Here is a 14641-nt window from a genome sequence, read left to right on the forward strand (position 1 = left end):
AGAAACTCCACAGAGGTGGAGATCCCTAGGGACAGGGCCAGCAGGGGGATTGCCTGGCCCCTGGAGAGATCCCACATTTGCCTGTCCCGTATCAACACGTAGCTGTGTGGGTTTTCACTCAACAGACCTTAAGGCTGTTTAATGAGAGCACCCCATTCAAACAGAGTTTGTCACACTTTGTCAAAAATTGTTTTTCAGATGTAGAAGGCAGGACACAATGTTACGGGGTTATGATATTTGAGCTAGATAGCTTTTCTGTGATATATGCCATTTAGCATAATTGGGCTGCTCTAGGGCAGTTATTGTGTTATAAAATCCAAGGCATTTCCTCATACAGCACTGCATGTGAGCTCTGTTCTTCTGTATGCACACATATCTACATATATAAAAACATGTGCATGCATAAATCATAGTTTTTTTTAAATGGAAAAAAACCCCAGGGTCCTGTAGATTAAAAACCCCAACTGCAATGAATGCAGCAGATCTGACCCCACTACTGCGTGCATAATGAAGTTCTTAAAAGCGATGACAGCGCTCATGTTAAAAGTAGGGGAGTGATTTCCAAACTTGCTGTCTCAGTCCCTGTCTGAAAATATCAAAATGGCTCCGTCTGAATGATAGCTGAACAGCTTGTAAGGCTCATTTTGAAATTTTGCTTGAGGAACGTAAACAGCATCTGAAAGCTCAAACTGACTTCAGACGGTGTTTTGTAAAACCAAAGCCAAAGCATGGGAATATTTTGCTACTGGCTGTGTACACTTTACTGCTATTTTTCTGTAAACATAGCAGTATGTTCTCCTCTTTAATGCTGGAAGCCTTTTCTTCATGTTAATTTTGATTTTAATTTACACTGCTCAGCTAGTCTTCCTCCATGAAAATCACCATTATTGTTTCTCATGGCTGCATGTATGTCCAGCGTTGTGGAAAGAAGTTTTAATTCAGTTAGATTCCTTTCTTGCTTCCATCCCTGTTTAAGAAATGACCCTTTTCAAAGTCCCCACTTAGGTGTGGTTCTTTTGGGAAGGCCAACTCATTGATGCACACCCCAAACTTCTCACATTTTAATTTAAAATAGAGTCCAAAATAGTTCTCGCATTCAGTGGACTATTCATGTTTAAAGCTGGCATGTACTACAAATGAATTGCCCTAATTTAGCTTAAATTAGTAATAGATTAATATTTGTCGGTGCATGGTGAAAGCAGGAAGGCATTGCAGAGTTTATAGGATGCTTTGATTGTGCTTATTCGTTTTCATTTCTTATTTTATGACCGTATTTACAGTTGACTTGGCAAAGAAATTTGAAAGCTCATGAGGAGATGCAGATCAGATGGGCTGCTCCGTGACTTTTGAGTGTGCTCAGCACAAGCAGAGGAGTTGAACTCAGTGAGCCTTGTGGGCTCACCCTTCCAACTCAGAGTGTTCTGTAACTCCATGAAATACAGGCTGTGGTGATTGTAGTTGGGTGATGTATCAACTCTTTAGTTTTATGATGAGTAAAGGTAATGGTTAAAAGGTACTTGTGTTCAAAGAAATTCTATGTAAATTATATTGCAAAGAGGGGCAATTCACAGGAAATATTAGGTGCAAGCAGAACAGAGCTTGTAATAGCAAAAAGCTCTGCTGTATTTTGAGGAACACTCAACAGATATTGATAGATGCTTCTTACCCTTTACCTATCCTGTATTTATTATATCCCAGAATAAGGAGAGAGAAATAGAAAGGTGCTGTACGACACCTGAGCGTTGCTGGTCAGGCAGTAGTTGAGCTTGGACAACAGTGGAAGAGGACGAGAGGATTTGATCTCCTGCCTTAAATCACCTCTTCCAGGTTAGCTGGAACATACTGAGCTTCTCAGTTCAATAGCTAAAGGTTTGGTTTTTTTGATGCCTGAATGTCGAATAGACACAAATACACTTCCTATAATATCACTTACCACATCCACCGATTTCCTTTCCTGTTTATCCCCCTTCATTGTATACAACTGTTGTTTTTATCAGCTTGTCTTCTGCCTTACCAGCTAACATACTGTCAGCAATCCATATTGCCTGAAACCAGAACCGTGTGCCGCTCTGAATTGATGTTCAGCAAAGGAGAGTGCATTCGATGTGCCTCATCTCCAGGTGTGGAGTGGTGGTGGCTGTTTCCCTGCCAGTGGATGGGCTATAGGTATTGGTGAAAGCAGAAGTTACCGGGGTGAAAAACATCAACTGGAGATGGAGGATGCTTTCTCTGTGTTGCAAGGGATGGTTTTTTTAGGATTCTTTGATGATTTCTTTTAAGGTGAACGGGATAATAGGAAGAATGAGCTCTAGCTTGATATTTGTTATGACCTATGAGGGCAGTTCCATTGTTATTCACAAACAGGGCTGTGAAGATTGACAGAAGTAGCCTTAATTTGTAAGTGATCCTAGTTTCATGTTGTACAGGAAAATATCGGATTGTGTCTCTCACCAGAGGGAGGGAACAAATGTATGGATATGATCTTAATTGGTTGCTAATATTTCAGAGTTGCTAAATTATACAGTAATATCAGAAACAGCTGAATGTCATTTGGAGAAAAAGAAAAAAGGATTGGCTTTCAGTTTGGTTGCACGTGTAATAGGATTCGTGAATAGCTGAACCTAGGAGAAGACTTGCTTCTGATCTCTCATATTTTCCCAGCTGTGTTGACGATATATCCCAAAGAGGCTTACGTTTTTCATACCATATGGGAATGAAATAAATCCAACAATTAAAGATGGCTTTCATTTTTTAATAATATGCATTGAAATCTGCCTACTTTCTGTATTGAAACGAACTACCAATTGTCAGTGTTCTCACTGCATTAGAAATATCCTGATGGAGCGTTTCACTGCAGTGATTGTTTCCCTTCCTTTCCCTTCTCCTACCCCACCAATGAAGGGAGCCTGATAACTGTAGGAGGACAGTCTTCAAGAAAAGACAGATGGATTCTGCATGGCTTTCCTGTTGTCACGTTATTACAGAAGGTGCTAAAGGAAAATAATGAGAAGGAGGCAAGTCATACCTGGGCTCACTTTTCTTAGTCATAAGTCACAGAGCGAATAGGTGCTCCTGTATTTCAGTGGTAGATGCTTCACCTTTGGATTCAAGTCAGTATGCTGAATTCTCAAACATCCTGATACCTCATCTAGTTGCTGTAAAAACAGCATATCTGATATAACCTGTGATAAGCCAGCTGTAGGTACATGCAGTTGTTAGCAGAACAAACAAGTAGTTAAATATGTGGGTCTTTGAGGAAGAAACTAACAGAAACAATTACAAGTTTGACATGGGAGTTCAATCTCATCTGTTGAAACTTCAGCTTGCCGGAGTTGTTGCTGCAGAGCTCCTTGGAGCATCAGCAGGCCCACAGCTGAGGGAAATGGCATTTCACATCCAAGCTTCAGAGCATGCCACGTAGGCTGGCCTTCGGGTAAACCTGTATGCACCATTGCCACCTCTGGATCAACACGTGTCAGTGGGAGGCGAGTACCCACTTGTATCCTAGGTAGGGAGATGAGCATTATATCCTGAGGTAACTTGGAGCAATGTTGTGGTCATTTGAATAAAATACTCTGGTAATGCTTGATTTTAAAACAAAGTTGCCCAAAGGAAGTAGGGCAGGAGCAAGAATTCAACCTGGAGGATTAGTGACTGCGGCTTCAGGATGGATGGCTGTCTTTTAATTTGGGCTGCTAGCGAGAAATGAGAAGAAGTGAGTGATGAACCTCTTAATGGAAAAAGCATCCTCACATAGGCAGGTAATATAGTGGGATCGTGATTTTCATATTTTGGTACTGCTCTGCTTTGTCAGAATAGTTACATTTGACTATTTGTAGTGTTCACCGCATGAACAGCAACCCTGAGTGTGCAAACAGTAAGAGAAAACTGGAGAACACAGCCAATAAAGAGATGAGCATGGCAGGGAAGGCGTGGTGGAGTGTTTCTCTCATTGCAATAGAAGGAGCAACTGGCAGAGCCCCAGCTAAACTTCTGGCCAAGGGAGCAGCCTTGCCTCACTCCTGAGACAGGCAGAAGGCTCCACGTGGTGTGTGAATGAATGCTTTCCAAAATATCTATGGTGGTTTTATTTGTTGCTATTCCAGAAGGAGCTTCACTCGAATGTAGCACGTTTGCTATTGGAGTAAAATAATTGCTATTCTGTTAGGAGATGTTAAGAAATTATGGCTTGTTGTTGCAGACTCCGCTGTTCTATAGAGACTTTAATTCTGCATAGAAGCTCAGCTGATGAGTATTTGCATTAACCTGAGCAGGGTCACTGGGTGCGTTCAGGTGTGTTTGTACTGCCTTGGGTCCTACATGTGTGTTGTGTTTAGGATTTTTGACTCTGTGGTCTGTCATTTTGCAATATGTAGTTATGGTTTGAATTCCTTTCCAGTAATAAAATCTGTTTAAAGGTAGTTAGTTTTAAACTCCTTGGGGATAGATTGAGATCTGGTTGGCTTCTTTCCCTCTTTGTTTCCTAGTGTGAGTCTTGTGATCCAAATGGAGACTTTTTGTCTTTACCTCCTCCCTTGGCCCACTGCTGTCTGATGGGTTCTGCCTTCCTCTGCTGTGTTCAGTGCGTCACCGGGCCGTCCCACCTCGCTAATGGCTGCGTTGTGAGACAGGAAAACATCAGGTTGTTTCCTCTGCACCGCGGCACTTCATCATGAGATGAAAAAGGGAGGAGTGCACTGCATCATCATGGATTTTATGACTTCCTTTGAAAAATGGGCTCATTGTCAGAAAATGCGTTTGTCGGTTTGTTTATGCATCCGCAATTTATTGAGTGTCCATTTTACATTAGGAGATAGGACCAAATGAAGACAAAAATTATAGTTGCTTTCTGTTAGATAGGAATTTGCTTGTATGTCTTCTTGGTGAGCTTTTTGCGAGTAGGATGTATTGAGTGAAGAATAAATAATAGTGCTCATTCCCAGTGGAAATGTAAATTAATCTAAGGCAACTACAACAAACTAAATAAAAAAATGTCTGCTTTGGGTGGAAAATGCCAGAATAGAGAAACAAGTAGATATTTCCATTGCATTTTGTAAAGAAAACAAGTGCTTGGTATTTGGGGGAGAGTGGGAGGCGACGTTTCCTTGTTTATTTCTTTCTTTTGATGGCTGCTGGACGCAAAGTAGACTGAGAGGGCTGTGCTGGATCCTCGATGCAGCCCTCTTCTCTCTTTAGGATGATGTGGGGAAGTGAGGGCCCTCCTTGCTGTGCTCTCTGTGCCATGGGCCTTGGTCTGGCTCGTCCCTAGGGGGCTGCTTGCAGGAAGAAGTAGGCATCTGATTCAGGATCATAAGGCAGCAGAACACGTTGCAGTACTCCTGGCAGTGCTACAGAACTTGAGTGTTGTTGAATGAGACCAATGCGTAAGTGCACAGAAGAGATGCCCAGGGTGGAGAGCTGTTGGCAATTTGGACCTTTCCTTGGCCAGATGGAGTGGTGAAACAAGACACAAGGGTAATGCTGCCATCTGAATGTGTCATGAAGAAAAATGTTACTGGAAAACAAAAACCAACACAAAGATTCAACTTTTTTCCCATCTTTTTGTTACCAAACACCTTACACATCCAACGGTGAGCAATAGTGAGGGGTTTTCAGTTAATCACAGCAAGTAATGTATAAAACCCAGCAATATGAAACATAAAAGCTCCATACATTTTATTTCTGGGGCCTGTTGTCCCTGGTACACCACTGGTACATAGTCCTGCAGACATGTGGCAGCCCTTATAGGCTCAGTTGTGCTATGCATTTCCAAATGGGTTGTGCAGTCTCAAAGTCAGTGGGCTTTCTGTCCAGCTGGCCACAGTTGAGCTTTCTTGTAAGTGTTGCCCAAATTGTTCTAATACATTTTTTTTCTTTTTCGGCAAATTCCCCTGTATAGTAAAATCACACATAAGGTTACTTCACGACCCACAGTTTTGCATACAACTGTTGGCATAACCTTGAATTTGCTCTGAGCAATTAAGTTCTGCTGTCTTTCCATGGCTGTGCTATGCAGACACAAGTCTTTGTCTCACAGCAGTTAAATGGAGCTGCTGGTGACTGTCATTGTGACACCCTGGGGGTTCAGAATGTGTTCACTGGATACAGCAGAAATTATTTTAATTCACCCTCAGTCATTTCTGATTCTTCTCGGTTTCCATGAAAGCACCTCTTAGTAAAAGAACAGGAGCCTGATGTGTTTCTTTTAATTAGTTTTTCCAAGGAAAGGAAGTAATTAAGTCATTGTAGCTGATCCATTGAGACGAAGTACCAACTTCAACCGTTTGTCCTGTAAGAACTTATTTGCACCAGTTAATACATGTTTTCTTTGCTTATGGTAAGCAAGGGACTGTTAGGAATAACCAGATCATGTCCCTTCTGTCTTACATGTGCAAGGAAACTGGAGAGGAGCAGCGCTTTGGTGCAGGTGAAAACCCAGGGATGGCAGAAGGCAAAGTTTTAAGGGACAGCAGCAGTCCTGGGGCTCTCTCATTTTATTATTTCATACTTGCTGCTTTGCAGTGTGCTGCTGTTGTATTTCTTGAATACCATGAAGGCAAATGATCTGAAAATAATTTTTAAAAATCTGTTTTTTTTTTTCTATGGGACTTTTTGAGGTATCACAGCTTCTTAATCCTAATCAAAGGTAAATCCTTCTGCTGCCAGGCACTAGCTGTGATATCATATACTGAGCTCTGACTGAGGGAAACGGAGCACTAGATTAAGCCAATAAAAACCTGTGGAAGTGTGGATTGCCCTTCTGGAATCAGCTAAACAGCAGTGTATGAACAAAATATAGTTTACTTAGTAAACAGTTTAATTAGAGTACAGCAAATCAATGTTTGAACATACTGGTACTTCTGAGTATCTCCTTCTTACAGTTAGACTTTCCAGGGCATTTAGAGATCTGAGTGACTGAGGTCATGTTTTTCTTGCAGATTTTCTGGCAAAATAGTAATTTGCTATTTTTAGTTGCAGCATCAAGTCTCTGTTACTGAAGCCAAGGCCTTATTTACACTCAAAAACTATAAAGCTACTCTGAAGTCCTTATAAAGAGGGTTTTCTCTCCTTCTGCAGTGCTGTTACATTCACTGCTCTTCAGTGCCCTGAATTTGCTGCTGGCCAGGGCTGTTCTGCTCTCCCCTTGCCTCGTGCTCTGTGTCCTCTGAGGGTGAGGCTACAGGAAGGTTTCAGGAAGGCTTCCTTCTGCACTGGGAGGATGCTTAGGAAATTCCCAGCTGTCCTTGCTCCTCACCGGGAGGAAAATGCCTGCTGCTCTCATTTGGCAGCCATGGAAGCTGTGGCTTTGTATGCACTCTGCTATGGCCAAGAGTAGCCTAAGGTGGCCACCACCCAATCTTCAAGTTTTGTGCACCTTGATTTCATAAATATTTGTACAGTCTTCAGGTTGTAGGATTGCCATCTTGTTATGCACAAGGTAGCTGAGGATGGGGCCGTTCAGGTGGCAGCAGCAAAGCTGAAGGCAGATACCACTGCTGGCTCTTTGTGCTGTGTGTCCGGTGTTATAATTGGATGTTATTGCCCAGAGCTCCAGGAAGCCACCAATGTGCCAATAATGTCCCACTGGGGGGAACAAGGAGGAAAAGGGAAATCTAAACCGGAGGGGCTGGACAACATGGAAAATATTCCTGATCATTATCTAACAAATAAAGCATTTCAATTGCTGCCTTTCAGGTGTGGTATGTTTGACAGTTGTTTTTAAAAGATCGCATCAGTATCCTGAAGTGGGTATGACTGAACAGCACTGCAGGCACGTGCTGGAGCTCTTTGTTCTCTCACTGCTGTGCTTTACACTGCATGAGGAAGAGCTGCTGCCACAGAGGTGCGTGGGACTGATGCACAAATGCTACCTGATGGTGTCCCTTAGGACCCAGGGCGCTGCAGGCAGCAAAGGACCGCAGTGGCCAGATAGGAAAATCCGCATTTCTCCTAAACAGAAAATCCAAAAAGTGCTCATTTTTCTGCTGCCTCTTCTTGTGTTTCAGTATTTGTTTGCATTGTATTTGTTTAGGAGTTTGGACATAGTTCTGTTACCCAGGTTACTGTGCAAACCTTAGAAAATACATTACCAAGTGGAAAATTGACTGAAATATTTTGCTTTAACTTCTCGTTAGCTTTTAATTTTGTTAGATGCAGACAGATGAATCAACCAGCTTCCCTTATCTACTGATTGAAGTTGCATTGTGGCACTTTCAGTGTCTCCTTGTAGAACGTGCAGTTCTTCAAGCTCAGGCCTCCATCACAGCCCAGCTGCTCTGCAGCCAGGGCTTAAGGACAGCACTTCATTTTGTGTCAGCCGTTTTGCCGAAGGATTTTGTTCAAATGCTGAAGGCAATGTGCTGCTTCTCTGTGGGATGCTGAATCGAGCAAAGGTTTGGTGCTGAGCCCTTAGAGAAACACAAGCCCAGAAGAATTGAATTACCAGCAGTGGTTGAAGAGATGAATCTGTTGTATACGTATGTCTGGCATGCAGCATTTTTCATTTTTTTCCCCTGTTTTTAGTGTATCACTTGCTGAATATGCATATTTTATATTTAAAAAAAGATTAATGTGTAACTGTGGAAGCATAGCCCTGGAAAGAGTCTTCTAGTATGGGGCTGCTTTTTAAAATTGGTGGAATATTAGAAAGAAAAGACTTGTTTGCATGTGACTTGTTACACCGTGCTTAAAAGCTTGAAGTAATAAAGCTGCTCCCTTATTGGCATTAAAGCTAATTTCAGTGTAATTACTCATTAACACAGCTCTGCACTGCTGAGCAGTCTGCTCACATGGCTGTGTACAAATCAGTTTGCAGTGGTGCTCAGGGTGCTTTGAGGAAGAATGGGGAGAGAAGGAAAGGAAGGAACCCATTCCTCTGAGTGCATCCCAAGGCTGCCAGCAGTGCTGCACTGCTCCCAAGTGCTGTTTATTGTGGCTTTCCAGAGGTGAATTGAATTGTCTTTTCACAGCTTAGCTCGCTCGTAGGAGTTACACATCCTTTGTGCTTTCCTTTGCTTCACGGTTTGTTTTTCAGATGGCACCAATCTCTTGTTGTGTGTGACCCATCTACCCTAATGCTGTCAGGAGAAGTGTTCCTAGGCTTGAATCTTGCATGAGGAGAAAACCAAGGTTCTCTGAACCTGGAAGTGCTGGCAGCTCTGCCAGGCTCCTTGGTTTGATCCCTGCAGGGCCTCCAGGCACGCGGGTCCCTTATGGATCTTTTCATTAAGTAGGCAGGCCAGTGCAGAAGTATGGGAGGTGTGTCTTAGAACTTAGATCATAGATCATAGAATGGCCTGGGTTGAGAAGAACCACAGTGATCATCTGGTTTCAACCTCCCTGCTTGTGCAGGGTCACCAACCACCAGACCAGGCTGCCCAGAGCCACATCCAGCCTGGCCTTGAATGCATCCAGAGATGGGACATCCATCCAACCACCTTCAGCTTTTTGTCTCAATGTAATTATTTTAAAAATATTTGTGCTGTGTTTTAACCAACTACAGTGATGGTAGAGACATCACCATTACCTACAGAGATAGGTAGGATGCATCCTTTGGGTCAGGAGCATGTGATTTGAAGCGGATCCACTTGTTAGGACCAAGATGTGTGGGGGAAACCAAAGTGCTAATGTAAGGTAACGAAAGGTATGTGGTTTCACACACTCTGAGTGTGAAGAGGTTTCCCAGCTCCACGAGCAAAGCTGCTGTTCTGAGGAGTGGCTCATCTAATGCAGCTCTTTACAGTTCTATAAGGTAATACAGTAGAAATTAATTTCTGCCAGTCTTCAGAGAGTTAAAGCAACAACTGAAACAGTGGCTATAAAAACTTCCTTGCTATAGCAAGTGCCTCTTGTGATATTTCTTTGTGATGTTTCTGAATTATCTTTACTTTCTGTGTTTTAAAAGGGAGGTGTTTCACATGCTAAATAGTTTTGCTAACTGTGGGAAGCGTAAATCAGAGTTGAGGGAATGGCTGAGAGGATGCTGCATTTGTCTGATGCAGTTGTACAACACTGATATGTATTTATAGCAGCTTCCTTCAAACTGTTTCATGGTTTTAAATAACACTGCCAATGCAAGTAGTTAATAAAGGTGCACTCCTGTAGGAAATCTTATGATGGGGACAAAAAGTAGTTTAGATTTAGCAATGAACATGAAGTAAGAGTGTCATCCATTGGTTGGAAGTAGGGCGTTAGAGAATGGTAATTTGTGGTCCGTTGCTGTTCTGGTGTTGGAGGGAGCTTAACGAGATATCCTGGTGCACTTACCTACCTGTGAGGTGTGCTTTCAATTCAAGATATGCATGTTCCTGGCTCTGGGAGCCTTGTAGAGTCCTCGAAAGATGCAGATACTGAAGAGAAAAGTTCTGAGTTCGGTAGCAAAGCACGAAGAAAGGCATAACATTGTGATAAAAGCAGCTGTTTTATTCTTCCACCGTTGTCAGTGGTGGAATAGAAATGCAAAAATGAGTTCTGTGAATTCAAGACCTCACGTGGTGTGTTACCTGTAGTTCATTTCTGTGTCTCCTTGCTTACGACACACGTCCATGCATTATGGTGGCTCTTCAGGTGGAGATGCTGCAGCTCTCTCCCCAAAAGCTGTGCTCATTCTGAACTCCTCTGTTGGCAAGATCAGAGCCATTTTAGTTTCCGTCGTTAGCAAGTGAATAAATGTATTTGGCAGCAGAGACTGTGGTGTGGAAAATGTCAGTGAGTGGCTTAAGCTTGGTAAATAATTAAGAATCCAGGAAAATTCAAGGTATCGTGAACTTTAGATTTCTGTTACCATTTGTGTTTCCTGTAATACCCTGTGGTAATTGGGGTCCAGCTGCTCAGAATATTACTGTTAGATTTACCGGATGGATTGCTTTAATAGGATTTGGAGAACAGCTATTTGTACGTTACAACTTTTGCTCTTAACTTGTCAACCTTTTAATGCAATAATCCTGGAGATTTAGGCTAGCCTTAAAGCAGTAACGTAGGAAAACATGCATGACTTAGCACAAAAAAGTTCATAAAGCCTCCACATAACGTGAACCGAGTTGTTTGTGCCTCTTAGCATCTTTCTAAAAGGCCGTGCTAAATGTGAGAGCTGTGATGGAAGGCAGCCGTGGTCCTGGGGGAGGTTTGGGAACATGGCTCTATGTCCACTGCAGTGCCAGGGCTGTCACCATGCCCTGTGCAGAGGTGGGACCCAGGCAGTGAGATGCAGTTATGTGAGCTGACTCCAACCTTTAATTGCACAGCCTGGAGTTTGTACCCCTCCAAGGGGTTTGGTGTGTTCCATCTGCCTTTTTTGTTGCTGAAACAGTAGAAATTAATTCTGCATGTTAATGAAATAAAGTAGAAAATGGGGTCTGGATGTGTTCTTGAATAAATGACACTGGTTGGTTTTCTGTTTGAAAATGCTTGGTATTACATCTGGTTTACAAAGGCATGAAAATATTGTGTGAGGCCATATTTTATCCTCAGCCTTCACCCTTCCCTCTCCCTTGCCACTTCCATTACGATGGAGATTTGGTCTGCCTGCTCGACAGTGACGTGTCCTTTAATGCTTCCCATTAGTTTCCAGTAGTTACCTTTGCCTGCATGTCAGCCTTCAGTTTAATGGCCTTTTTTGTGTGTGTTCATTTTGTTTTGTTTCCCATCGTGGTTTTGTTTATTTCTTTTGTTTTTTTTTTCCCTGTTTTCTTTTTCTTTTTTTTTTTTTTTTTAAACCGTGGTGATGTTTGCCCTTCATATTCCCCAATGTTTGCACATGACAAGATGTTGCCATCCCAACATTACCTCCCACTTCACTGACCAGTGCCACTAATGACCATCTAGCACCAGCTACAACGGGACCACTGCCTACAGCCCCTCGGGACGTCGTGGCCACCCTCGTCTCCACTCGCTTCATCAGGCTGACGTGGCGGACACCGGTGTCAGACCCGCAGGGAGACAACCTCACCTATTCAATCTTCTACACCAAGGAAGGTATCAACAGGTAAAGACATGCTCTTACAAGTCACCCATGTGCCTATTTGCAATTGGCCGCCAGCAGTTGCTACCTACTTTCAGCAGGCTGTGAAGCTAAGAGCAAGAGTAGACTGTAGCACCTCTTTAGCATCACTGACACTGCCAGCTTCTGCTTTAAAACCTTCAAACATAGTCTGATTGTGAAGTCAAGTGGCTGTCAGTTAGATGATTCCCATCTAGGAATCCCTGTAAAAGGTTTAGGCCAGTCTGCCCTTTCTCTTACTGATGGGATCAGACCTTGATGAGCTCAGAATAGCTTCAAATTGTGATAAGACTGAAGAAGTTGGAGCTAACAATCATTTTAAGTGGTGCTTAATTAATTTCAAATTAGCTTGATTATCAGATTTATTAGTCAAAATAAAATTATCTGCTTACTGACTACAGGGTGAGGCTCAAAGATAGCAAAGTGATGTGGAGAGAATACAAAATGTGCTCCCATTCGGAGAATTTTTTTTTCTCAAATATTTGTTTTAATTCTGTGGATAGTCTTCTTGTCGAGGCTCAGGACTGAGGCAATTAGTAACATTTTCAGTGCCTCACAAATGTTGGTTTTCTGCTACTTGCTGATTTTGGTAATCAATCCTGTTGAGGACAGGAAAAGTGGCAGTGACCGACCTGCCTGCCTTTCTTCCTTCACATTTCTGGTTTTGACTGCTCTCCCCACTGGACTGTTAAGAAAGTAATGTGCTGGAATCGGCTTCCTGCCTCTCCCTGCACTGGGTCTTGCTTTTGGAGAAGACAAAGTGCGTGGCTTGCTACTCCATGCAAGGCTACAGAAATCTACGAAATATCCCAGTTGGGTCAGAAGCAGTGTGCAGAACAAAGGTTTTCCATGGTTTGTGGTGAGTAAACCAGGAAATTACAGGACAGGCTGCAGGAACTGCAGTTGCCAGCAGTAGGAAAACAGCCCTCTGGGTTCAGGTAAGGTGCCCCACTGAAAGTTTGCACAGCAAAGTGCCTAAGCTGGTGCTTATATGTAAGCAGGTGGTTTCACTGACTGCAGTGAAAGCTTTGTTTGCTCAAGTGCCTTTCTGGGTCAGGGTTCAAAGCAGGCTCAGGAAGCCATTCATTGGCACGTATTCATTACTTTCTAGCTGCTTCACGTAAGTTTTGTGCTGTGCTAATGTCACACATTTCACACACTGGCACAAAAGTGCTGTGAAATTAGGACACGAAACTTGTGTTTAGACAATGAGAATGACAAAATTAAAAATAATAATACTTGAGAATGAGAAGCTTGTACTACTTGGCCTCCTTCTGTGCTACGCCTGGCATGGGTGCTATTTGCCTCATCTCCATCAGATTAGATGTGACCTGATGGTGCTGACAGCTTGCTGGTGTCAGTTCATTAGGGCACGAATTTGGGAGTTATTAAGCTGAATTAAGCAAATAATTGAGCGTGATACATTGCGCATGAGAAGAGCACAGCTCACACTTGAGCTGAGTGCTTCCTTCAGCTGGAAGGTTAGAAATAACTCTTCATTGCATTTTTGGGCATGTTTAAAGTTATGGCTGCTCAGAGTAATTCAAACGTTAAATGCATTTGAAGTGGTATTAACCCCTCTTGAAGTGCAAAGAACGGACCAGAGCTGTGCTGAGGTTTTTGGCTTGCTGGTTCTGTCAGCTTCCGTACTTTGGCACCTGGGATAGAAGAGTGAGGATATCCTATAGCTGAGATGGTGATGTCCACTCCCAGCCCTGAACTGGGCTCTGTGCAACCAGTAAATTGCCTATACTTTGCACTCAGCATTCTAAAAATCTGTATTTTTTACGTATTTTCCAATATTAGCTTCTTAGCAGTGTTTTGTGTGCATGTGTGGGGGGCAGTGCTGTTTGATGTACAGCTAGGTTTACATTTTTATATATTGCTTTAAGGATAGGCACAAAACCAACAGAAACCAGCTGCGTAGAGATTATAATTTTAAAAGCATGTGGAATTTTTAGTTGGAATTTAAAGGCAGAGGTAAGTATTGTAACAGTTGAAAAATGCAGAAACGTGATTTAATCTTTCACAAATGCTCTGTTTTCTTCTTACCTGGTAAGTTTTGCTGAGTTCTTTGGGCCCTGTGTAAGTATTGCTTTGTTACTGACTCAAAAAATAGGTGAGAATGTCCCACATAAGTAGGCATTGCAAAACCAGAAAGTTTTCATGTCAAATCTGGATGTATGACCTTCTGTACTTTCTCAGCATCATAAAATACTGCTTTTTGGTTTGGTTTGCTGGGTGGCCCTTGAATTATACATGATCATACATCTCTGCTGTAGTTTTAAGTGCATGTATCCTATTTCTGAAAGTCGTGTGTTTGTGCCTACTTGTGCCATTTTCATTACCAGATCCCTTTAGTAACCTAAGCATTATCTCTTCCTCGCTTGAGTTTGAGCAGTGATCAAACTCTGGGTCATTGGATTGATTTCCCTTTTACACTGGGCTTTTAAAACATTTAAGAAGTACACAGGATGTGGAACAACTCAGTTAGATATTCTGACATCTCTAATTCATCTCTGAGGGGCTGTAGATTTAGCTTGGCACAGGGAGGCACAGCAGCCTCGGGTACCTGTTGGCTCTTGGAGGGACCAGGCCTCGGCCTCTGCTGAGTTACATCCCTCTTGTTTTTTGCCCACCCAG

At 42.6% G+C, this 14641-nt stretch overlaps 1 protein-coding gene across 1 annotated transcript in view; it reads left to right on the forward strand.

Annotated features, from left to right (window-relative positions):
* Positions 1-14641, forward strand: part of NEO1 (neogenin 1) — a 176430-nt gene that overhangs the window by 118281 nt on the left and 43508 nt on the right. The window contains exon 8 of the mRNA XM_042885655.1: positions 11764-11983. Coding sequence (XP_042741589.1) covers positions 11764-11983 — 220 coding nt within the window. The remainder of the gene's footprint in view (positions 1-11763; positions 11984-14641) is intronic.

Source organism: Lagopus leucura, unplaced genomic scaffold (assembly GCF_019238085.1).
Source record: "Lagopus leucura isolate 7727_CA_CO unplaced genomic scaffold, USGS_WTPT01 Super-Scaffold_100052, whole genome shotgun sequence".
Taxonomy (NCBI): domain Eukaryota; kingdom Metazoa; phylum Chordata; class Aves; order Galliformes; family Phasianidae; genus Lagopus; species Lagopus leucura.